The following is a 25,287-nucleotide window of genomic DNA, read 5'->3' on the forward strand; positions in this document are numbered from 1 at the left end:
AATGTGTATATATGTATTATCTTATTTCTTTGCTGCAGTGAAGTTTTGCAACCACATTTTTGCAATATTATAGCTGAATTTACTCCACATAGGTAGCTTGTTATGAGGCGCTTCATGGGTAATTGATTCCAGGCAACTTTATCAGTGGTTAAAAAAAAAACTAGCACAAGTTCTCCTAAGACTTCGACACTCCTATTCCACTGGTACTGCAACTATTTGCTTAGTTTTCATGTCTTCTGAGGCCCTTCAGAACCTGTTCGACTTCATGAACTACCCCAAGCCTTCTGAACCACCCAGCAAGCAACTGAGAAGGCTCTTCACCAATTACAACACCATTTTCTTCAAGCTCTGTCAAAAATTCCAGTGCTGTTTCCAACATGTTCGCCTTCTCATAAGCACCCAGGACCAAGGCAATGCATTTGTTACAAGGTGTCAATCCTGCTGTTCTCATATTTCGGATCACACAAACAGCTTCATTGATTCGATTGGAGAGACAGTAAGCATTCACCAAGAGGGCACAGAGCTTTGTGTTAGGCACTACCCCTGCAAATTGTATGACATTGAAAATCCGTTGTGCCCCATCTGAATCGCCTTTGTATGAATAGGCTCTCAGTAATGCCTTGTAAACTTCCTTTCCTGCAAATATCTGCTGATCCTCCATTGCTTTGATTATATCTTCTGCTTTGTCCAACATGGCAGCCCTGATATAAGCCATGATCATTGAGCCGTATGCGCGCTTATCCAGCGGGAGGCCAAGCAAGATAATTTCTTTGAAAATCTCCTTTGCTCGAGTGAGATCTCCAGCCTTACTGTACATGTCCATCAGTGCAGTCAACATGACCTGATCACAAGGGAAGCCTCTGCCTTTCATGGCATGAAATGCATCCTCAGCTTTCTGCAGCAGCTTCTGCTTGCCATAGATGTGGATCAACTTGGTGTAGTCACGAACATTTGCTTCAAAAGAATCCTCCAGCAACGCATACTCCAATACCTAGCAATCATGCATGACTAACGTTAGATTACATGACTATTAAGGTCAATGCCAACAGAGTAACAGTGAAACCGAACAAGGAACAAACCAAAAGTCTAATAAAGGTGATGAGAGTAAATTAGAGCATGTCGCTTGCCAAGAACAAATTTCACAATTTTAGGCTACGTGATAGTGGAGTCAATTTCTATCATTTCAAATTTTCATCCAAGCACAACAGTGACCAGAGAACATTTGATCCAGGTACAACACTGAAAGAGCCCATCTTTGAGCAATATAGAACCAACTGATCATATCAACCACTATGTACTTCAAAAACCTCAAAATGAAGCGTTTCCTAGTTATTACAGTGATCCAAGCAGCTCAAACAACATAACGACTTGAAAAGTTCAGTCTTTGAAAAAAAAAATGCTTCAGAAGTTCAGAGTTATAACAGTCAGGTAGCGAAATGCTCACTGTTGTCAGTGTCACTAACCTCAGCAAGCAGCAGGCTCTGCATTGCCTTCAGCTCCTTGAGGACCAGCAACCAGTCCGCCCTCTTGGGCTTCATTGCCTTCACCCAGTACGCGAGCAAGGTACCAAGGTTCTCATCCCCGGGAGACAGGCACACCACGCGCGTCATCAGGGCCTTGCAGCGATCGGGCAGCTTCGGAGACAGGCCCCGAATCGATCGCTCCTGTGACTCGGATAGATCGGACCCGAACGCATCCCACCTGATCCTTGGCGCCTCGCTCACCGCCATCTGCTCAGCCTCGGCGGCCAGAACCTGCAGCTCCGCTCCATGGCCACCAGACACGCAAGCGCATTGGCTAGCGGGCTTCCAGGGCTTTGTGATCGTGGCGCCAGTGACCTTGCTGCCTACCGAGTGCAAGGCCGTGATGGCGAGCGACGCCATGGGAATGGAGCAAGACGGGACGGCGCCGGAGAAGATGAGGAGAAGGTGGGGCGTGCCATTGCAGCTGAGGAAGACGAAGGCGCTATCCAAAGAGGCGGGGAGAATCTGAGCCGTCCGTTGATCGAAGATCCGATCCGACGGCCCATATTGTCCCCATTCCACCGCGGAATATCCGCGCCATAGATGCCTGATCGCACGGGTGTCCGGCTCGTTGGGGAGTCTGTCACGCGGGCCCCACTCGCACCCGCGCCGCCAGATATAAATAAGCGGGGCGCGCGGCCCGGCTTGCTCCTCTTCATCTCTAGGGTTTGAGATTTTAGCCGCCGCCGCCGCTCCTCACGTTCTTGAGAAGTCGCAGCCGACGTAGTCCTCAACGGATCCGATGGCCGTGACTTTCTCGGACCTCCACACCGCCGACGGCCTCAAGGCCCTCGAGGCGCACCTCGCCGGCAAGACCTACGTCTCCGGGTGAGCCCGATCGATTGCTCTTGCTTACTCTTGCGCTAGCTCTTATTAGATCTGTTGATTGAATAGATTTGTGCTTAGTTGCTTGGATCCTCGCTGAGTCGCGGTGTCCAGATTATACACTGTGATAAGAGATCTTGATGTTTTAGCTTCGAATTTAGCAAATCTCTCAAGTGATTTAGGGCGAGCTGTGTTTGCTTATGGTGATTGTTTTTTCTTCTGCAGGGATGCGATCAGCAAGGACGACATTAAGGTGTTTGCGGCGGTGCCGTCGAAGCCTGGTGGTGAGTTCCCCAATGCTGCCAGATGGTACGAGACCGTCGCCGCGGCTCTTGCTGCCAGGTGTGAATTCCAGTGTTGCAGCTCGTTATCCATGCTTGTGATGTGGTTGGCTAATGTGTAGTTGGCTAATGTGTTTCATTTGCTGCAGATTCCCTGGCAAGGGTGTCGGTGTGAATCTGCCTGGAGCGGGATCGGCTCCTGCAGCAGCTGCTCCTGCGGCTGAGGTTGCTAAGGTTTGTTGTTCCCATCCTCCTTTCATATTGCCCCTTGTTTCTATCAACTTGTGATGGTTGAGCAATTGAGTATCGCTGCTTTATTTGATTTATTACTGTATGCTTTATTGAATAATTCATTGTGGGTACTCTAGATGCATTATTCATTGACTGACATGGTAACTGTAAATTGGATTGATCTAGCTATCTCATAAATTATATAGTTGTGTACATGATGTGGATGTCTTAGATCAATGCATTTGTCATGCCACAATCAAAAGCCAGCTAACTGAAAACAGTAGTTCCACTAGCAGTAAAATCAAGTGTACCCTACTACCCTAGAATCAATGATAGGCATGAATCTCCTGATTTCATAGTATATGATGAAGCTCCTCAGTTCGTATATGATGCTACTAAGTTGATTTGTTTTAATAATATATTGTGTTTGATATACTGTAGGATGATGATGATGACGACTTGGATCTTTTCGGTGATGAAACCGAGGAGGATAAGAAGGCTGCTGATGAGCGTGCGGCTGCCAAGGCCTCTGCCAAGAAGAAAGAAAGTATGCATAATTTTCAGTTTGGAGTGGTAGCCTAGTTGTTTACTCAAATCAGTGGGCAATCTTGCCACTGCTACATCCAGATTTTGTCAGTTGTGCATAGTTTGTGTGCTTATACATATATATACAGGTGGCAAGTCCTCTGTCCTGATGGACGTGAAGCCGTGGGATGATGAAACTGACATGAAGAAGCTTGAGGAGGCTGTTCGCAGTGTCCAGATGGAGGGTCTCACTTGGGGAGCTTGTAAGGAACTTCTATCTGTCTCTATCATAGCTAGCTAATAGATTTGCCTGTGACTAACACACTTTAATGTTGCAGCAAAGCTTGTGCCCGTTGGTTATGGTATCAAGAAGATGACAATCATGTTGACCATTGTGGATGACCTCGTGTCCATTGATAGTCTGATTGAGGACCACCTCATGGAGGCACCCATCAATGAGTATGTCCAGAGCTGTGACATTGTTGCCTTCAACAAGATCTAGAATCCCAATTATCGGGCACTAAATCTGCTGCTGGGGTCTTGGTCTCTTGGAACTGGATTGGTTATGATGGCAAGCGCTCAAGTTTCTCGTGGGATGCGAGCTCTTACCCCTTTTAGTTACTCTGCTATAGAAATTGTCGGGTCTGAGTCTATTGTTCAGTGCTGCCAGGTTTTTGAATATCTGTTTATCTTGAATAGTTGAACTGCTGGGCGGTGAAACATGTGCTGTGTCTAATGTACACCAGTTTTCTGTGCAACGCTAGTTTTGAACGAGGATGAGAAACGTGTTTCTGATACTGCTTTTCTGTCTGCAATAGCATATAGTTGCGGGAATGATGATATGGTGTTCTGTGGTAACTGATGCGGATGATGTTTTCCTCTATATGATCGTTTGATTGTGTTCATTTAATGCACTGATGCACAAGATATCACCAAGGTCGGGTTTGAGTCTTGGCTGTGCAAAAAAAAAAAAAAACTCACTAATCAGTCAATCATGCTCACAACATTACTGATTAATAGCTCCTGATGTGCCGAGGAGCCTAGGTTCCCCACTCGATTAATGAGCAAGAGGCATGCCCCTGCTGGCCGTAGTAGCCCAGGGATCGGATGTGGCCTACTGCAACGGCTGAAGTAATTGAAAATCACATACTGCAGTGGTTTGAAATGTATAAACAGGGACAAACTGTTAATAGGAATGCAGTAGATGAGTGTCGACCAAAGGTGCAAGATCAAAGTAGATGATGACGATGACGACACAAGGATCAACACATGATATGTGCTTTCCGAAGGTGCCAAGATCTGAATGTACACACCATGCTAAGGCCCCGTTTGGGAGGGCTTCACCGGCGGCTTCAGGTGAAGCCCTCCCAAACGTTTGTTTCACACGTGAAGCCGGTTCTGAAGCCGTCGGCGGCTTACACAGCCAAGGTGAAGCCATGAAATCGTGGCTTCACGCGGCTTACACATCAATCTAACAAGTGAACTGTTTTGCCAAATATTTTCTAAAACGGCTCCAACTCCACCAGAAAAGCCGCTCCATCTGAAGAGCCAGAGCCGGAGCTGTTTTTGGAAGAGCCGAAGCCCTACCAAACGGGCCCTAACTGCAATTACTGACCCTGAAAAAGAAAGCAAATTACCAGGGCAAGTTCCTGAACCTGTGAGAAAATCGATGCTTTCCCTTAGCCAGTGCACCAGCGCAGTATCCTCAACATTCAGAAAATGTCTTTACCCATCAGAATGATCAGCAGTTTACCAACTGCTCCTTTCTACCTACGAGGCTACCACACCGCGCACACAGCACTCCTCTTTCTCTCTATATATATAGCAGCAACAAGCTCATCTACGATCGGCCGACCCATCTCATTTCACTTGGGATCCATAGTGTTCCAGTTTCACCTGGAGCAGCGCGGTCCAGGTGGCCGCGGCGGCGCTGGCGCTGGCGCCGCCGCTCGGGCGCCGGGGAGAAGCGCGGCGGGCCCTCTCCGTCCTGGCGGTCCTGGCGAGCTTCACCTCGAGCCTGGCGCTCTTCGCCATCCTCCTCGTCTACATCAACTACATGCTGGGCACCTGGCGGAGCTGCGACGCCTTGAGCAGAGCTAGCTCCGTGGCCTGGCAGCTCGTCGGCCTCGTCCTGCAGCTGATCGCTCTCGCCTTGCTCTGGTAAACCCCCCATCGGTTCCTGATCAGCGTGGGAACTTAGTGAGTCTGTGTGGTAATATCAGTCACATCTGATCTGGGAGCTCAGTCTTTCTTAATTAGTGCAAGCCGGCAGGCACTTTAATGATCAATGAACTAGCAGCTTGATGATACGAGTGTGTCGTAGTTGAGGGTTAGGCTGTTATTCATGTATCTGCAGCTGGCCTTGTGATGATGATTCAACTGCTGTTACATATATAAGTTCTTTTATCGAGAGTAAGTAAATCAGTAGCATGCATTGTGGATTCTTGTTGAGATTAATTAAGCAGCTGGGCGTTTGCGGTGACGTGTCGGCTCCACGTTCGTTATTACTAGCGATTGCTGATGTTAAATTCAGTTTACATGAAACATGAGCAACAGTTCTACGGCTTCCCCTTTCCTCCCCGCCGCCCGGCTCCTACCCCGACTTCCAGCGCCTCCTCCCGAGCGTGAACTGCGCTCGCCCATCCCGCCGCCTTCTCTCCCGAGCGTGAACTCCGCCTGGGCCATCACGACGATGGCGCGGCCGCGCTCGCCCATCCCGCCGCCTTCGTCATCGACCCTGGTGAGTTCACAAGGAATGCGCGTTAGATCCACCCATCATTGCTGATGAGCCGAATGAAACAATCGACGCAAGAGAGGGGAGGATGGGATCGGAGGGCCGCGTACCTGGCGGCGACTTCACGGAGGAGGCCGGCACCAGCGGCGGGTCCCGCACACGCCGCCCCTCTCTCCCACTCTCGGACTCTCCCCGTCAGTGCCCATGGAATCACACCCACTGATCCACCCATCTTCGTCGGCGGCGCCGACCCTGGCACCGGCACCGCGCCGCAGTCCGCCGACCCTGGCCGCCGTGGGCGAGGGCCTCTCCGGCTCTGGCGCCGCCACTGAGGACCCCGTCCTCATCCGCGTCCTCCCCGGAGCCGTCGGCCGTGGCGTCTCCTCTATCCCGCCCCACCCATGTCCTCCGCCTCCTTCCTCTCTCCCCTCTCTCTACGGCCCCCATTCGGCTTCGGGCCTCGGAGTTGGAGAGCAGCTCCAGCCAAGGTACGACGCTCCAACCACTCGATTCTACCTTGGCGCGTGTATTGGGCGCAGCTAAACCTTCATTATAGCAGTACCTTGCCCTCTTACGTTGTTGGATTTGTTTAATTTTGCATTTTGCTGGTTGAATCTGGGTTCCAGTCTCCCATGTTTGTTGTGTTTGCTGACTGTCGATTTGTGAGCTCCTATACTATAGTGGTTAATATGTCCAGTTCGTTCTCACTTCTCAGAACTGCAGTTTTGCTCATCGCCTGATGAATGTTATCTACCTAGCCAATCTATTCCTCATTGGGCATTTTTTATTCTTGGAATAATTCGGGCCTATTCTTTCTCTTTTTTCTTTGAACGTTTAGGAATGGAGATTGCGGCACTGTCTCGTGCTTCAGAAATGATCCGGATGTTCCAACGACATCTGACTACGATGGCGGCTTCAAGTATATTGCCCAATCAGAGAGCTCCAGTGCTGTGGCGGCAAAAGAGGAGGAGGTGGGAAGTTCAAATGGGGAGCAGGAGTGAAATTTCAAGGACATGGGTTGGTTCCTGCAAGTGCAGAAGGCAAGTATGTCTTCTTTACTGCATCCTAACCTGCTTGTATTTTTCTTAGAATTTACTTGATGTAGATGTAGAAAATATCTCTAAGCAATTCCATTTCCTCCTCTCCTCTACATTTCTAGCTTGGCATTTCACTTGCATTCCATTATGTTTAATTGCTGGAGCATAGTACTTACTTTGTTAAACAATATTATTCTGCTTCATGCTACTGTGGAAATTTGCTTGGCATTTCACATGTGTTGTATGTAACATGTCCGCTTTTACTACAATAAATGTACAGATCTTAGCAACCACTAACATGAGTTTCAGTCTCAGTTTTCGCATAGACTAAAGAGGTAGTCTTTTTGAATAATTTTACAACATGATCTATGTTTGAGTGATTTAAACATTCTTTTTTACAATTTATAAACTTATTTTCTGTGATCAGTATTGGTCACATATTAGTTCTGGTCACACTACTGTGGCAGCAATCATTCCCATTGAAACTGAAGTTTTACATTCAGGTCAGTCTTCTTTTTTACTTCCCACCTTTCTGTCTAATAACTCATTCATAATGAATGAGTTGGTTCACACATTAAGTGTATTGAGTATTAGAAAAGAAATTTCAGTCAAACTATGATTTGAGTGAAAATAATTTTTTAGCTCCCTTTCGCAATTTTGTGTGTACCAAGAGATAATTCACACATTAGTGGTTTGGGCACTCTGATTACTTTTGAAGAAAGTGGTGCTAGGTCATGTCTCAAGAAAAGAAACTGTACTCAAGTCAAGTGTATTGAGTGTTAGAAAAGAAATTTCAAGTCATCAGGGAGCAATGCCTGGCTCATCTGTCAACATGATAGTGACATAGATCATTATTATTGAAGTCATCAAGGAGGAAATGCTTCACTGATCTATTGAATAGGAGTCTGCTAGAAGGTGGATTTTTATGCAGATGCACATAAGTCTGGTAATACTTTTTAGTGGCTTCTTCACTGTACTTTAGTTAGAATAAGAAAATGGTTGTTTTCGAATGACTTCTTGTTTTGGTTCTAAAAAGCAGATTACTCCAGAGTTAATGTTTTTTTTCCTAACTAATAAGATCTCCTTGTGGTTACTCATGGATTTTTGTTCTGTTTAGATGAAGATGACTTGGTCCATTGCTTGGAGCAAGGGATACATGCTATCAGGAGGCATGCATACATGTTTATCAAGCCTGTGAGAAATCATTGTTTGCACACTTCAGTCAAACACATTTACTGCATTCCCTACTTTCACTGCATTGACAATGCTTGATCTCTGTGAAATATTGTGCATTGATAATGCTTGATCTCTGTGAAATATTGTTTGCAAACTTCAGGTTTCTAATAAATTTGTAGAATCAAATGATGTTTCATGTCTTCCTCTCCTGTGATCATAATTCATTTTGTACTCAGGTTATTTATTAGTTCTCAAAAAGCTCAATAATCTGCTTTGGCCAACTGACCTATTTTTTTATTCTCCATATGTGTTGTTTGCTTCTGTTGAAAACAAAACCATCTCAGCATAGTGTTCGTGGTTTTAGGGGACTTGGGCTCACCCCGAATATTTTTAGCAGCACCTCTGGTAGACTGTAAGCTGCCTACCCCAACTTGCTTGGGAAAAAAGGCTATGTTGTTGTTGTTGTTGTTGTTGTTGTTGTTGTTGTCTGGTAGACTGTAAGCTGATTGCAAGTCTGCTAAATTGTGAGTGGCATATAGACCCTCATGCTTAACTCGTGTCCTTTTCGAATAAATTTTCTTATAGTTTAACTTTTATCATCTCCCTCACTGATTTTTTTCACCTTTTTAGGTATGGCAATGTCAAATATGTTGATGGGAGGCATTGGCATAGCTATGAGGTCTATTTTTTTTAAAGCTTGTACAAATGTGCCTTTAAATGTACGAGTCTGCTTTCTGTTACGATGGTGTTCCTACCTCTTGCCTGGTCTTTATACTGAAGTATTGTTGTCATCACAGGTAAACCCTGACCAGCACCAGTAATGACCCTAAACCCTAAAGAAAATATGGTTAAATGTGATATGTATACTTTAAGACATGGAATATATTCTACATTTCATCTCAGCTTAAAGCCTTCTTGTCTGATCACAATATATTCTACTGTTCATTTTCTTAATAAAAATGATCAAACAGTATTTTTCCTATTACTTGATTCTACTTTAACATATATGTGCTATTTTACACGACCATGGTGTACATATTCAGGAAAATAAAAAATGAACAGAGGAATTCTCATGATGGCCGTGGCAGCGACGGAGGCGGGGCCGAGCGAGTGCAGCGGCAGGGCGGTGCTGGTCACGGGCAGACGGGCGGGGCGGGCCACACCGTGCTGCAGCTTAGCTCGTCACCGCGGTATTCCGCGTTATCGTCGTCGACAGCCTCGCCAACTCCTTCGAGATTGCGCTGCGCCGGGTGTGCGTTCTCGCGGGGAACATGCCAAAAACCTTGCCTTCCACAAGGTAATCAATACTGCGTACGTTCTCTCTCCCTCACTCAATGTTGGAATGTTAATTTGCTTCCTGCTATGCAAATGTGTGTTATTGCAATATAATATTTGATTGTCAAATACAAAGTGATGTTCTTTCCTTGTTGCATTGAGCCATTGCCTTTGTTGAGTTGCTGAGCAATTCACCTGTAGATCAAGATATGTTAGGATGTCCAAACCAAGTTATGTTATGTTGTCCAAATCAAAATATGTTATAATGTCCAGTAATAGTGTGGTGCTTTGTAAATGACAGATGGTGTTATATGTCATTTTTTTGCTGTTATCTATAATTCTGTAGCATAGTTTCCTGGACTGATAGCTTGGCATTTTTTTAATGCACCCTTGGAAAATTTATCATGTTTTATCAAGATAAAATAACAACTTAACTTTAATAGTGCTATTTGTAGTGTTTGTTTCAACTTTGTGACTAGCCTATTTTCATGTAGACTCTTTTTGGATTTGTAAACTTCAAGCCCTCCCATTCAATTAATGTAAATTATCGCCCAATTCTGGATCCTTGCTTGGAAGCTTTAGCAGCTGGTATATATATGCACTGATGCTTATTATTATTAACTGCAATTATATGTCGTTTAATGAAGTGGTTGTCCAAAATCTTTGTTGGAAAGGGGTAACCATGATACAGTGCATATGAAGTGGTTGTCCAAAATCCAAATCTAGAGGTGCAGTGCTGGTTGGTTTTGAAGCAACTGCAACACATTGAAATGGCACTACACATTCTGATACTGCTTGCCTTTTTATTAATGTACTTTCCATGCCTTTGGTGGAAGGATTGATCCTGAAAAGTTTAGATACAAAGAACCTAAGTATTTTCCTCATATCTTCACAACGGAATATCTGAAATCTCAATTGTGAAGTTTTGCTGATAAATAACCATTATACCTCCTTTGGCTTACTGTTTTAGATATAGATGGTTTATGTTTCTCCTTTTTATTTTAAATTTCATCACAATTTGTTTGCATAGTAGAATCTATATATATATACTATAAGGAACCAAAACAATGGGAAAAATCCATGTTGATGGGGAGCTGCATTAGCGTGGGGCTCTCCTCGACACCACTCTGCAGGAGACCGATGCCAGGCTATGATGTGTTTGAGGGATGAGGACAACGTTGGTGGCGCATTGTGTCTATTGTTCGTTTGGGTGATCCAATCCTATATTCTGTTTCATTTGGCATTCACAACTTGGTGTTTGCGTATTGGATTAACTACAAATGAAGCTCAGCAAGGAGCGGAGCACTGATGCAGCCATCCAACAAGTTAGCAGGAGACCTGCACATGGTGTCCTCTCTAAGATCCTTCTGTTCTGGCTATTCTTTGTAGAAATTGATCAGCTCAGTGCAGCTCCCTATAGAATACTACAGCTTTTGAACCTTTTCTATAGGAAGATAAGAGTATTTAGGTGAAGTAAGGGAAACGGTCTATTTGAGATCTTTATCACTGATCATAAGATATATTGGCTTGTGATTTCTTCATTATCTGGTATGTCATAGCTTGGTCAATTTCTTGCAAATAGTAACTTAGCACTTTTTTGTGTTGAAACTTTTAGCTGGTTATTGTTTAGAAATTGAAAGATACTCATGGGTTTACGTATTAGTTTTAATATGAAAATAATGCTGGTCTAACCACATGACAATGGCAGGCTTCTTCGCTTCCGTTGCAAGGGAAGAAAATTAAGAGAAGGATATAGATCAATATCAGTTTTGTTGCCATGGTCTCGCCTGCCACCCTGCAGGCCTGCACCCAATTTTCAGTTTTGAGCAATTTTGAAGTTTATAGCATTCATGCCAAATTATAATCACTTTATGTGATCTCTCGATCAGTGTTATCAAGTTTCAATTTTATGGACCAGTGTTATCAAAAGTTTTCTTTTGTCAGTGGTAATGGACATTTAATTCTCCCGATGTGGATGTTATTGTCCAGTTTAGCAATTTCACATGCTAATATCAATCAAATTTTAATTTTGGGTTACTGAGACGTTCAATTTTTTATTTGCAAATAAGATGAACAATTCATTTTCTGACAAAAACAATATGAAATATGGGTATAAAATCAATCGGCAGAACTAATCTCCGGGGTGTATTTCATGAAATTTGGGTGACCACATCTCTTTTTACTACAATCGATATACTTTAAAGAGATGTCAGCTAAATTTTATACTCCCTCCTTTTCTACATGAATATTGTTTAGCTTAGTTATCAATTTATTTTTATAATTGAGGAAGATGGGCCTTAACTCAAAATTACTATCCAAGGTTTACTTTAAAACAAATACCACATGATCTGATTACCTAAGGTTACCCTGAATTTGAGCAGCAGCCCTGCCCTCGTGAAGGAAGTGTAAGCTGTGTTGGCCCTGGCCGCCCGGTGAAGGAGCTTGGTCACCACCGGAGACGAGGACTACAAGTGGGGCATTGACTAAAGTGATCAGCCTGCGAATGGAATTTGTGATTTTTGTGCTTCGCCTGAGGAATAGCAGTGAAAATGTGAAATCGATAGAGGAAGAAGGTGATTTGCATAATAGGAGAGGATGTTCATAGGAAAGAAATACCTCATTTCATTTTGCTCTTTTAACGATTTCACATGTCATTTAATCAATCCACACTATTTTTGTTTTGGAGCTGGCCAGTGATAAATGCATACTGTTTTCATGGCAACATTTCTAGCCCGCTGTCTATATTATGAAGCTGGTTTTCCTGTTGCTTGATTGCGTTGTGAACATCTTTAGGGGATATCGAATCTCTGCCATTTATCAAAGATTTCATGTCAATTGTCCTATACTATCATGTGAGAAGCTTCATACATTCTGATGCATACAATATCCATCTTCAATGAGTATTCATGAGTGGTGATCTCACTTCTATATTATTTGGTTTGACATTTAACAGGTAGTGGGAACTTCATATTCTTGTGACAATGCTTCTCAAGTTAGCACCTGAAATTGATGAACCTTTTTTCCTTGTGGTAACTTATTTACTTTGTTCTCCCATTTTCCTGTGCAGAATTTTAGAGAGTAAAAGAACTGAGCCATGACAGTAGGAGTCCCAGCAATACTGTCTCAACATACCAACAAGCTAAAGTTAATTTCCTGATATTGTGACTGAGTAGAGATGTCTGGGAAATTGGTACTCAATAGTCAATGCTCTTTTTAACATCCAGAGTGATTGGTAGTAATATTTGAGAAACTTGGAGCCACTGACACTTATAACATGTCTTTGGATAAAGCTGGGATGGGAATAATAATAGCATTACTTGAAACTAGAAGTAGTAATAGCATAACTTGAAACTAGGAGTAGTACCAGCATAACTTGAAGTTCTTTCAGCAAGAGTGGCAGGTCCAAATTTGTCCTATCTCGTGTGATTAGTGTAGTCTAAAAATTTTTGCCAAGCATTTAAACTAAAGGTTGGCACGCAGGCAATAATATAAACAAAAAACTAAGTTATATGGATTTAAGGGACAGTTTTGAAATTAGGAAGTAAATGGGAATTAGTAATTAAATATTGTGCAAGAGTGATGTCATCAAGATATAATTAAGAAATAATTAAATAAATAAGTAAAACAGGTAATGTAGGCAAGAATTATATTTTATATTATAGTTGAAATAAAAGATGATAGATTTTACCGATCAAAGACAGATAGTGCAGCTCACAAGATTTCTAAAATTTGAATATAATTGAATACATCGAACATCAAAATTGTTTTGCTAAAAGAAAAATTCATGTCTACTCCATAGGCATGACATTAATGGGTATTGAACTTGTATGCAGTACGGAGGCATTGCGCCTGGCAGATTTGCAGAAGAAATGACAATGGCTTTATTTGGTCATGTGCATATAACACATGCACATGGCCATGGTTTATTACACTTCTATCGTTGCACGCGATGGCTCGGTGTCAGTGGCTTATGACTATTCACGATGGCAATTGAGCAGCATGCATCGATAATGAAAGTGTTCGACAATACAGGAAGCATGCGGTGATGCATATATGAGGTGAGCAGTGGTGCGGACGGGGAGGCATGGCCATCGAGCGGTGGGAAAGCATGCGGCAAGCTAGATGTTGCCTGTCGAGGCCCTAGGGAAGAATGCAACTTGGCCTCCTACTCGGCGAGGGCTATTGGAGTGTTATCCCGTAAGTTTGCAGCGAATAGAATGCAATGCATTATTAGAAAAGCAACCGTATTCGTAGCGGTATCATGTTTTGAATATATTTTTATAATTATATACTTATACATACTATTATACATTATCTTATACATACCAATTACCTATTTTTATAATTATATTTTTTTCATGTTTCAAATATTTTGTCTGTTTTCACCACAATTGAGACCTCGTTGCTTGTTTTCATCATATATATAGTTTCTCAAAAATATTTGTTGCAATTAAAATTTAGCGTGGCTACTTTTCATGACATTGTTCTTCAGACACGTGCGATGCCGCACGTTTGAATTAACACAGCTCCGAATTGAGTCGCGCAGGGCGCGAGCCCCCAGATCCACCTGCAGGAACCTTCTTACAACAACATCTACCCTCACTACATTTCTTTCCGACCATGTAGAGAGTCCACAATAATGTAACCACCTTGATCAACGCCGCCGAGGCACCCTGACAAATTTGACACGTGTTATCCTCCCATTTTATAATATGCCAACAGATTTCTTGCTGTCCTTGATTTTGGAGAAGAGGTGATTGTACCATCCTCAGCAACCTGCAGCAAAAGTGGACATAGTGTAGTCTTCAGATCAATTCCTCGAGCCTCTCTTGTTGAGGAGATTTGATTTCGTATTTATGATTTCGTATTTTTGGTCATTGCAGGTACCCCAATTTTACCTTCGCCCGTAACTTTCCCTTCCAGTGGTCGATTTTTTCAACGGTGCTCTCACGTGGCGGAGTCCGCCACCCACTACCCACCTCTTTATTGCTGTTGTCCATCTGGATCCCGCAGCGCCCCCACGCCCCTTTCTCCTTCCAACCGCAGCCCCCATGCCCTTTCTCCTTCCTCCGTTCCCCCTCATATCCATCCCCGTGCCCCTTCTCCTTCCTCTTGCATCCTCGGCGTGGCGGCGGCGGCCGCGGGGAGCTCCACCTGCGACGCGGGCGCTCGCCCCCGGCGGCGGTGGCGAGCCCCCGGGTGTGGCATTATTTTTTTTCTTTTTTATTTTGTGGATGCAAAGTTGTGTAAAAAAATTCCCAAATAAAAAAATTACCAAAGTTCTTTTATTTTTTGGATGCAATTTTATTTACCTTGAGTTTTTTTTGTTTTGGAAGCAAAAATATTTTACCTAAAACTTTTTTCTGGACGCAAAATTTCCCTCTTCAATTGTTCTCAATTTGCTTCTTAAATTTTTCTCGTCAAAATTTTGTGTCTCTTTTTTTTCAAACTTTTTTCCTTGAATTTTTTTTCTGAAAATCAGAAAACGACAAAAAATTTATTAAAATAAAAAAATAAACGGTCGGAAAATCCACGGTAGGAACTTCTGGGGGTCGACCGTAAGACTGCCCCAGGCTTGTAAAACCTCAGAGCCGAACTACCTTTTAGCCCATCCCAGACCCGATAAGCAACAGAACCAATTTTCACCGGAGATCTCTTCTCTGGGGGCCCACGAAGCCCAACTAGTTATTTCCGTCTTTCTCCTCTAGCCACCGCCCACCGAACCCCATCGCCGCCACTCCACACCGCCGTTCCCACCGCGCCCCTCTGCCACCCGCGGCCCGCCGTGCAGGTCGCTTCGCCCCCGCACCTAGGGCGACCGCCGCCACAGGCGCACGCACACACGCTCTCTACCTGTCGCCGGAGCCAGTTAGCCATGGCGGAACCCACCGAGAGGGACCAGTTCACGGACGAGGAGGAAGGTGACTTCCTAGACGAGGAGCAGGACGACCAAGGACTTGGAAGCGAAGACGAGGAAGGAGGAGCAGGAGCAGGAGCAGGGGGCAAGAGGAAGCGGCTGGGGAAGAGCCTGGGCGGGTTCGGCAAGCGCGGGGTGTGCTACCTCAGCCGCGTCCCGCCGCACATGAACCCGTCGCACATCCGCCAGATGCTCTCCAAGTACGGCGAGGTGCTCAGGATTTACCTCGTGCCCGAAGGTAAGCAATCCGCGGAATCGACGCTCGCGTACATAATAGCTGCAAATTTTGGTGGGATCACTGCACAGCGTAGTGCCTATTTCAGGAGCTTAATGTGTCCCGTAGATAAACTCTTGTGGCATGGATGGTTTCCATCGACTGATTCAGTTAGATATAGTCACACAATGCATGATTTGTTTTTTAGTTTGCTGCGGCAAAGCATGGTTCCTCTTTTATTGAAGAGGCTTGTGCTACTTGCGTTTCTGCTGCTTTTATGATTTTAGCTATGATTTCCATGCTAATTGAAGTACATGTTGCTGGACCAATAAGCTGCTCTTATATATACTAATGTCTGCCATGTCCATCCTTCAGGTCAAGGTCATCGTAAGCATACTACTGTTAAAGCAAAGGCTTACTCGGAAGGGTATGTTTTGGACAGGACACCAAAAAAGGGAGAGATGCACTGCTTTGGAGAACTTTGGATTCTGTATCTGAAATGTTACTCTAGATAGCAGTGAAACATGTGCAAATATTCATATCAACACCACCTTTATTACATTTGTGGACAGTTTCACCAAAGCCTCAAATTATTTACTAGTGTTCTCTTCATTTTTTTTTTGCATGTACTCATTCTTCTTTTAGGTGGATTGAATTTGCAAAGAAAAGCGTTGCCAAGAGAGTGGCTAATCTTCTTAATGGTGAACAAATAGGTGTGTTCTCATTGACATTTTATTCTTTTTTGCTATTATCTGTTGGTAGTGTATATATGGTTAGCTGTTTGAAGAGGTATTAGATGTATAGTTCTTGCATGAAAATCGTAGTCTGTTTGTTCTAGAGCTTTTGTTTTCGTTGGCAATCACCAGGCAATAATCTTTGCTAATGATTTACTTTCTTAGGTGGAAAGAAGAGGTCCACATTTTATTATGACATTTGGAACATTAAATACCTCAGGAAGTTCAAATGGGATGACCTGGTTGGTGAAATGGGTACGTGAAAATTCTAAACTACAATAATTTATGATTATATAGCCTACCCCAACTCGCTTGGGACAAAAGGCTTTGTTGTTGTTGTAATAATTTATGATTATATAAAATTCTATTGAAGTGCTTGATAATTAGAAGATTTTTCTAGGTTGCCTTATCCTTTGAATATAATGCAGCTGAGAAAACTCATATCAGAGAGCAGAAATTAACCTTGGAGATAGCAGCAGCAAAGAAACAACGTGATCATTACCTGTCGAAACTTGAAAAATCTCGTGCAGTGAAACATATTCAAGAGCGTAGGAAAAAGGTTGGTCATGTTCTGCATACTGCATGATATCAAATTTTTTTTGCATTACTGTTTATATGTTGGAACTAGGCATTGTGGCCTGCATGTTTGTGGTTCCTACTCTATACTCCTATTGGAGCATTTGCTCATTGGTTCCGTACTATTTAATCCACAAAGGGAAAATAGTCAATGGTGCTTAAAATACCTGACCTCATTCTTGCATGGATTATGGACGAATTGATTGTTGTATTGTTAAATGCTGTTTAGGACTGAGTTTAGCAATGAAATTCTAAAAATTATTGTGGTTGAATCATGCCCCCCTATACTAGAGGACGTCGCAAAGGACTACTACTGCAGCGGTTATTTGGTTATTTAATACAAGCGCTTGTGACTTGCCCACAACTCTTATCTTAGAAACATTTTTATTTGACTGGATTGTCTTATAAACTTCTTGTCCTTGAAACAGAAGCAGAAGACAGAAGGAGCAGAAGCCGGTAATGTTGTTGAAACAAAAACTGCCCGTCCAATTCCTCAGAAGAAACCAGTTGGGGAGACTGAAGCCAAAACTAAATCAAAGCTTTCAAATGACATTTTAGCCGGTGTAAGTTGAAGCTCTTATGGAAATCCACCTTGAAAATTTCTTGTCTTCACCAGTGTTCTGACACACATCATGGTACTGCAGGTATTTGGTGGTTCATCATGACCGCTTTTTATCTCTCAGCGTGGTTGGTGCATGCTGAACTGATACTGCACAAGATCATGAGTTCATAGTGCTTCCAATTTTGTTTGTAGATTAAGTCATGTTATTATCATTATTATTTGCTAAGTAGAGGAACTTAGAGAAACCTCTTGTACTGCTGATATGCCCTGGAAGGTTTTCTGGCACCTAGCAGTGAATGTAAGAGGATTGCTAGCTGTTGCCGGCGCTGAATGTAAAACTGAAACTCCTGCTATTTTCTACTAGTTGAAACATGTACCATGAGTGTTGTCTTTGGCTTTTTATCTCGGCTGAGATTTCAGTACTTCAGCTATTTTGCGGGCTAGCAGTATCTTGAACTGAATCTAATTCAAGAATATATGAATTACAAGCTACTACTAAAAGTTGGAACCCAAGTCGAGAGCATCTCACAGGGGAAATACATGGTTGTGTTGCTGATCCGGGTATCCCAGGTGCACCTCACGATCTTCATGGACCGCAGATCCAGCCATAAGAAGTGGTCAAGCGCCCGGATGAGCACGACGCCGCTCCTCTCGGCGAACCATTCTAGGCCAACTCTGCCCATCGGCCACTGCCACGGGTCCCGGCCCGCCACTTCCTCCCCGCCCAGGGACCGTAAGATCGCCTCGTACTCGACGACCACCTGCGGCTGCTCCTTCCACCTCGCCGTGTGCTTCGACTGTGTCCAGGCGGATATATTGGAATTCTCCCCGTCCGCCACCAGCACGGCCGGGCTCCCGCCGGCTTCCATCGTCGCCATGAGACGCCGTAGGTTCCACCTGCTTTCGTAGGGGAAGCTCTCCGGGAGCTTCGTCACGGTCAGCCGCGGCGGCGCCGCCGCCCTGACGCGAAGCTTGAGGACGAAGCCCGCTTCGTCGGTGAAGCACAGCCAGTGCACGGCGCCGCCGACGACCAAGGGCCGGGCTAGCAGTGGATTGTCGTGGTATGGTTCCACGTATTTGAGGGGTCCGGATTTCGGTGCACGGGCCCCACGTGCCCAGCTCCGACGATAACGTCTGGACCTGGAGGAGCCGGCGGTCGTGCTTTGGTTCCAACACAAGGCGCGCCTTGACCACTAGGAAAGGCCGGGCTTGATGGCCAACGCCGCCGTCGCCGACGAGCAGAACGTGGTGGCCGCCGGTGACCTCAGGTCCGGGAGGGATGATCTGACTGTGGCCGGTGGCCAGGTTGCACACGCGCAGCTCGTGAGCCTTGTGGACGAGGACCAAGCCGTCGCGCGCAGACAGGGGACTGCTAAGCGCCAGGGGTTTGCCGTCCGGCCCTGGGGGGAAGCACTCGTCGGCGCGGAGCACTCCGACGGCGTCGCCCGCCGCGGTGGCGTCCACCAGGTACATGCGCTCGCCCCTGTACTAGTTCGTCTTGTCCTCGATCAGGTGGCCGCGCAGGAGGGTGGGGACGAAGCGGTCGGCGTGCCGGAGGCGGAGGCGCCGGCGGAAGGCCAGGTCCGCGACGCGGCCGCGCAGGTCGCCGCACGTCGCGGCGAAGCGCACGAGGGTGACCGGGTCGGAGCGCGCCGCGATGTCCGCCATGACGTCGAGCGGGAGAGACGCCGCCTGGTGCCTCCGCCGCCGCCCTCCTCCATGGTCGGAACGGATCGAGGTGGCCTGGCGCACTGGCCTGGGTCGTCGTCGTCGTCGTGGAAGATCGACAAGGAAAAGGCACAGGGCTGTATATATATCTCAGATCGAACTGAAATCCAAAACGAACCGCGACGGGCAAGGAATTGCATCTTCATCCGGACTGGATTGACAGTCAGACACGGATCGTGCTTCGTTCTAATAATTAAGTTACTAGAATTTGGGTCACAGCGACAAAGTTTCCATCCTTGGCCGTGCCTCCTAGCTAGTACGTATCGTATTCGTATCCAGGAAGGATGACAACTTGCCAGTTCTACAAGATACTAGTTTTAAATCAAACACATCAAATACTAGTCGAATTCGAAGCAAATTAAACTAATGAATCACAATTCACAAGCTACTAGTAAAAGTTGGATTGGAACCCATTATATAGATAGACTCAACAAGGATACATTATACAGCTCTCTATTTGACAATAAATATCTCCTGCGAATCTCATTGGAACGGTTACACTCAACGTCGATGCTCGATGAAACTGCAAACTGCACTTGATTGTTTTTGACTATATACTTGCTACCTGTTGGCACTACTGTACAAAAAATCTGAAAGTTCGGAACTTAAGTATGTATCCTTTCACTTACACTGATTGTCAGAGTAGTCCTTGTAATTGCATTACATCCTTGATTACCTCTGAAACAATAACAAGCAATGCACCTCCCAGAACAACCGAGAGAGTAAGTTTTCCTCCTGGGACGATAGGGGGTACTGGGGCTTCCGACTCATCTGAATATCTCTCTGACCAAGACATAGCTGCAGGAAAAACTCCAAAGAGTACTAGAACTGAAAATAATGCATGCAAGGTATCAGTTCATTCTACTCAAGTATGAAGTGTCATATATATGCAGTCACTTATCAGATGAATGCTCTATACTTCAATTTATAATATCTTACTGCAATTAGATTATAGATGATCCCATGTCATATAGATGTCTGGCACTTCTATTTATCTGCTATTACTTTGTGATTTCAAATCCACAAGGAGTGCTTTTCATTTGGGTCAACATAAACAATTCTTATGATGCGGTGTTTAGTTTCGAGATATCAAATCAGAAGGAAAACTGAGTAATATACTGTTGGTATCGTCCCATTTTACCACATGTTTGCGAGGATAATAGATTATGAAATAACACAGTTTAATATACAGTAAAAAGATCCTTGCCTCCATAAGTTCCTGCAAAGTCCAATGCTTTGAAAAATATCTCCGGATCAAGCAGGGACAGAAAAAGTGGAGGGAGCAGAGTTAATAAATATGGCAGAGGTTTGTTCTGGCCACTTGGTAGTTTAAGCACTGCAAAGTTTTACAGAAGCGACAAGAAAGAATTATTGCTGCCTTGGTATCTCTCCCATAAAAAGGTGGAGAGGTTCTCCCTCTGGGTTAGCTGAGAAATCTGATTGCTATGGACCAAAGATACTTACAGTCTGCTAGGAAGTCTGAGAGTCCTAGAACAAATCCAATGTATGATGTGCCTATTGCGAGAAATGAGAACGCCTCAACAATAGGCTGCAAACCCGAAGGCATGTCGAAGTTAGTTATAGTTTTCTAGAGAACTGTATAAACAACCTGAAAAATACTTACCCCCACTATCCCATTACTTGATCTAAGTAGTTCTAAAGGATCAGAAACAGTGCTGCTCCCTGCAATGCCAGGAAGTGTTCCCAGGATTACACCATCCCATACTAGGAACAGAGCCAGGGGTATGGCAGTACCCGCTATGATAGCTGTTCTGCAAAACCCCAAAAGGACATGTTTTCACTTTTACGATTTGCTGATATATGATCATTTGATAGAGTAAAGTCAATTTAGGAGAGATTCATGACGTTTCTTTAGTTGAAAAACTGTTGTCGTGTTGTATAAATAGCTCTGTTGTTGCAAGGCTGACAGTATAGATAACTCCTTTAACTGGCACAAATAACAACTTCTGTACTTAATTTAGTTTCATCATTTATGTACAAAGTTGTTCTCAGAAGTCTCACCGTACTTTTGACAGGTCTCCCTCCAAATTTGTACAGAGAACAGGAACTACATTCTGATAGAGCAAATACTCAGTTTAGTGCCAGGGAGATAATTTATTCAAGTAAATACGGATGATAACAGGATTACCTGGTATACAAATGAAAGAGCAATTATTGGTATACTTTGTGGAGCAGCAGCAAAATTTGCTTCAAGAAGAGAACTCCACTGTAGGTTTGCACTTGCAACCACCTGTTTGCACCAGAACCAGTAAGTTGTCTGTGCCACACCCACAAGGGCAGACTTTGCCTATAGGTATTCCCAAGTTGTCTGATGGTCTAAATTTTGTCACAAGTAATGTTATTTGGCCCATGGGCTAAGAGCTCATTGTCTATGTATATGTGAAGTCTGTATATGTATCAGACAGAGAGAAAGCTATCAAAAGTTCTAGACACTCCTTCAAATTTGTCATGTTATGGGCCAAACAGCATATAAATTGGAGTTTATGCAATGTTTTACTCATCCCGTTCTTACCTGTGTTTACTTGAACAACAATGATTCTCTCTGATAATATTTTGGAAAATAACATTAGTATTGACTCGGACTTGTGTTGTTCTTAGGGATTTTGATCCCTATTACTTTTTTCATCTGACACGTTCTTTAATAAGAGATTTTTGAAATAATTAATTACTATAAAAAAAGTCTCGAATGTAAAACTCCATAAGGCAACTTTGATGCATACATATCTGAAAGCATTTAGCACTTACAACAAGAGAAGTGAAGGACATTAGGATGCCAACTACCAGAAATCCATTTACTGCACCGATCAGTCGCTGGCTGCAGTCATCAACACAATTTGTCAAGTGCTTATAATCTCTTGGGAAAGTAGTCAATAATAGATCGTTTTATTAAGGTTATCAAGTAAGAATTTAAGTACCCCGTCCCCCAGACTGAATTACTTGTACAATCATTTTTTAAAGCTAGAAAAACACTCATAATAGTCATAAAGTAATGATATCAACGTCTCAAGGACTTAATCACTAGCTGTCACAGAATATATCTTGGATATAGCATGTGATAAACTTCAAGTCTAACCAAAATGCTACAAAACTCAGAAAAAGAGCCATTTCCTTGTATATTTACAATTCACGTGTTTAGGATGTCTGATACATTAACAATTGACGATTACCTTCCAAAGTAACAAATCCCCCCAAAAGCCAGTGAAAACAGGGTAGCACTCTCCCATCTGTAATAGCACACCACCAATGGCTTAGGAAGGCATGACTGAATAATTGAATGCTAAAGCTAACTCAATTGCAGTGTAGTGATTTATGAGATGACACAGGATGAAGCATACACATAATGTTTGAGTCCTATCAAACGACACACTAATCAAATGGATACAATGTTTTTTTAACGAAAAAGTGCTGGACAAATAGCTAGGCAGTCAACTAAAAGCAAAAGAAAATAGAAAAATAGGTCTTACAATGGAATACCCAATAAGTCTGTTATGATATCTGAAGAGCGTGCCACATATGCGACAAGAAGCGTATAATGTATAAATAAATAGGATAAGCTGCAGGCACAAGGAAAGCAAAGTCAGAAAATATTCATAGGAGATATGAAATGTTATTTTTGTCAAAAAACAGTACTACTGAAATGGTCAGCTCAATTTGTGTGACAATATGAAGTTCCTTCTTCTTTTAGAAATGTCAGTTTATCAATATTTCAGGCTTTCTATGAATTAATAACTTCTAGCATGTGATTTAATCATACCAGGTTGTTCTTACTCCAAATGTCCCAAGAGTGCGCATAGCCATTGAGACCTGGAATATATGTTGCTTCAGATGGCTACTTTGAGATTGTGCAAGATACAAAATATACAGGGAGCAAAGTCCATAGCGTGCAACTTTTTAGCTGAATTTACTATTGCATAAACATTTTGATGGACCCTAAATAGTACTTCTGGTTCAGGAAACCATCACAGGAGGATATGTTATCTACCAGGGAGACACCTCCAGATCCTAGCTCACACATTGTATTGACGTTTACTTCAGCAACTAGCAACCCTGTCACAACCTGGAAATGTGATGCCAATCATAAGCTGTCTTACTGTAAACAATGGAATGGAGTAGACATTGGGTCAATTATCAAACCGTCCTGTATCAAGGTGACACGAGAAACAAATATTTAACTTAAAGTTAAAGGCAATAATTTATCCAGTGATGCAGAATGCAAAAGGGTTTACCTTTCATAGGCTTCTCTGACTGCATGTCACCTTGAACAAGCCGGGTTTGATAATTTACCCAGTCAATGACGTTCTATTACCATGTATAACCAGCAGGAAATGCATGTAACTGCAGAGGCCAAGAACCCAGCTTCTTGTGTGACTGCAGGGATTGCGAGGATACCTGCCCCAACCTATTTGCAGAGAAAAAGAAGAGTAAGTGAAGTGTTATGAGGGATGCCAATTAGAGGAATAGAGGGCCGATTTGTATGGAAGTTATTTAAGCTCATATATAATGTGCTTTTTCATTTCTCATGAATTTGGTTTGCAAGTTTTAATCCGTGAGGTAACGTGTTAGAATCCATCAGCAATTCCTACTTGAGCATTTCAACTCCTACAGCACAAGGAAGAACAAGGGAAGAAAACAGTAGAGTACCATTGTGCCAGCCACTAGGAAGATGGCACTGGTGAGGCTCCCTGAAATGAAAGGGAAACAGAACTCATTGGTACGAGCAAATCACCGGAAAGACTCTGAGAGTTCAGGAAAGCAGTGGCTGTGCATTACCAGGCTCGTGCTCCATGGTCGCCTGGTTGAGGTTCGAGAAGAGGCGCTCCAGCTGCGGCGGCGAGTCCGGCGGCTGCCGTTCGTCGGCGTACTGGGAGCAGAGGCATCTCCGCAGCGGCCTCCTCGTTCCTCTTCTGATTACTCGCCTGGGCACCGGTGTCCTCGCGGAGACCGAAGAAGGTCGCAGTAGAGGGTAGCAGTGAGCAGAGATCAACGCCATTGCTGAGGCTGTTCCTTGTCCACAGCGTTGTACTTGTACCAGCAGACGCTTGTTTGGCCTCGCGTCGCGTCGCGTGTGTTATCCTCTTGCTGTTGATGCTGGCCATTTGTTTGGGGGTGTCGAGCTCTAGCAGGCTGAAAAAGTGCTGGTGCTTTCTCCGCTTCCGTTCCGTCCAGCCACTTGTCCAAACCTTTCGTTGCATTATCCAGTAATAAATCGTTTGTTTTCTTTTGCTGCATAATGCATGTTCACTGTTGAAGTTATTGAATAAAAAATCTATCTTTTATCTCAGTATCTTCTGTACTCTTGCAGATTTATTCAGTCAAGGTTGCAGCAGGAGCAAGCCAGCGGCCGCTCCATGTGTTTGGTCTGGTTGCTGTACGCGACTCCATGTGTCAAGGGCTCAAGGCGAAGAAGTCAGGCAGAAGCTTCGGTGTAGGATCGGGGTCGTGTAGTTTCGAAGTTCTGGTCGCCTGGTCGCGCATTCAGAATGAAGCTTCGGTGTAGGATCGGGGTCGTGTAGTTTCGAAGTTCTGGTCGCCTGGTCGCGCATTCAGAATGAAGATTCAGAGCATCTCTAAGATTTTGCCATATTTTACTTGGCATATCTTATGTTTTGTCAATTTTTAAAAAGATATACCAAGTAAAAAAAGAGTTTATCTCCAATAGTTTCACATAATTCGCTTGCCAAATCCAGATCTAACTTACATCAGGAACCCTGAGAGATAAACAAAATTATATTTATGCCCTTCCACCTCTTGAAAATTTAAATCAGGAACCCTTCTCTATTATTTATTTCTTTTTTCACCCTCCCACCTGACTAGAAATCACGATGCCAACCGCGCGCTGCGCCCGTATATTTACGCGCTGGAGGCTGGTTTTTTTCAAATTGCCAAAAATTGCCAAGTCTTTTGCCAAACTGTTGGAGGAGTATTTTT

At 43.8% G+C, this 25,287-nt stretch overlaps 3 protein-coding genes, 1 long non-coding RNA gene and 1 pseudogene across 16 annotated transcripts; 3 read left to right on the top strand and 2 right to left on the bottom strand.

Annotated features, from left to right (window-relative positions):
* Positions 1 to 4: 4 nt before the first annotated feature.
* LOC120662094 lies at positions 5 to 1,980 on the bottom strand (annotated as a pseudogene).
* A 161-nt stretch (positions 1,981 to 2,141) lies between these two features.
* LOC120662096 (elongation factor 1-beta-like) lies at positions 2,142 to 4,222 on the top strand. The gene is made up of 6 exons (XM_039941192.1): positions 2,142 to 2,351; positions 2,574 to 2,690; positions 2,779 to 2,863; positions 3,302 to 3,407; positions 3,535 to 3,648; positions 3,724 to 4,222. Exons 1-6 carry the CDS (start codon positions 2,266 to 2,268, stop codon positions 3,885 to 3,887), a joined length of 672 nt encoding a protein of 223 aa, XP_039797126.1. The 5' UTR covers positions 2,142 to 2,265; the 3' UTR covers positions 3,888 to 4,222.
* Positions 4,223 to 5,941: 1,719 nt separating this feature from the next.
* On the top strand, positions 5,942 to 13,906 carry LOC120662099. 11 transcript variants are annotated; one of them, XR_005670184.1, is made up of 6 exons: positions 5,942 to 6,607; positions 6,958 to 8,350; positions 8,963 to 9,129; positions 9,376 to 12,459; positions 12,561 to 12,636; positions 13,441 to 13,906. It is a non-coding gene; the product is annotated as an uncharacterized LOC120662099 (long non-coding RNA). The 11 variants fall into 11 exon arrangements; XR_005670187.1 differs by having other exon boundaries at positions 9,376 to 12,180; positions 13,441 to 13,905; XR_005670191.1 differs by lacking the exon at positions 13,441 to 13,906 and having other exon boundaries at positions 9,376 to 9,629; positions 11,316 to 12,459; positions 12,561 to 13,429.
* Positions 13,907 to 15,313: 1,407 nt separating this feature from the next.
* Positions 15,314 to 18,002, top strand: LOC120662102 (pre-rRNA-processing protein ESF2-like). Of its 2 annotated transcripts, XM_039941196.1 has the most exons (7): positions 15,317 to 15,762; positions 16,114 to 16,165; positions 16,384 to 16,451; positions 16,638 to 16,727; positions 16,901 to 17,031; positions 17,477 to 17,611; positions 17,693 to 18,002. In XM_039941196.1, the coding sequence occupies exons 1-7, from the start codon at positions 15,483 to 15,485 to the stop codon at positions 17,711 to 17,713; spliced, it is 777 nt and encodes a 258-aa protein (XP_039797130.1). In that variant the 5' UTR covers positions 15,317 to 15,482; the 3' UTR covers positions 17,714 to 18,002. The 2 variants fall into 2 exon arrangements, with proteins under 2 accessions (XP_039797131.1, XP_039797130.1); XM_039941197.1 differs by lacking the exon at positions 16,638 to 16,727 and having other exon boundaries at positions 15,314 to 15,762.
* Positions 18,003 to 19,727: 1,725 nt separating this feature from the next.
* On the bottom strand, positions 19,728 to 24,573 carry LOC120662101 (tyrosine-specific transport protein-like). 2 transcript variants are annotated; one of them, XM_039941195.1, is made up of 14 exons: positions 24,130 to 24,573; positions 24,001 to 24,041; positions 23,666 to 23,758; positions 23,342 to 23,416; positions 23,114 to 23,163; positions 22,824 to 22,913; positions 22,527 to 22,583; positions 22,105 to 22,174; positions 21,488 to 21,589; positions 21,361 to 21,413; positions 20,963 to 21,110; positions 20,803 to 20,887; positions 20,546 to 20,674; positions 19,728 to 20,166 (listed from the first exon to the last, which is right to left on the bottom strand). In XM_039941195.1, the coding sequence occupies exons 1-14, from the start codon at positions 24,347 to 24,349 to the stop codon at positions 19,976 to 19,978; spliced, it is 1,404 nt and encodes a 467-aa protein (XP_039797129.1). In that variant the 5' UTR covers positions 24,350 to 24,573; the 3' UTR covers positions 19,728 to 19,975. The 2 variants fall into 2 exon arrangements, 1 of the variants encoding a protein (XP_039797129.1); XR_005670194.1 differs by having other exon boundaries at positions 19,731 to 20,887; positions 21,361 to 21,589; positions 23,586 to 23,758; positions 24,130 to 24,353.
* Positions 24,574 to 25,287: the final 714 nt, after the last annotated feature.

This window comes from Panicum virgatum, chromosome 2N, assembly GCF_016808335.1.
Source record: "Panicum virgatum strain AP13 chromosome 2N, P.virgatum_v5, whole genome shotgun sequence".
Lineage (NCBI taxonomy): Eukaryota > Viridiplantae > Streptophyta > Magnoliopsida > Poales > Poaceae > Panicum > Panicum virgatum.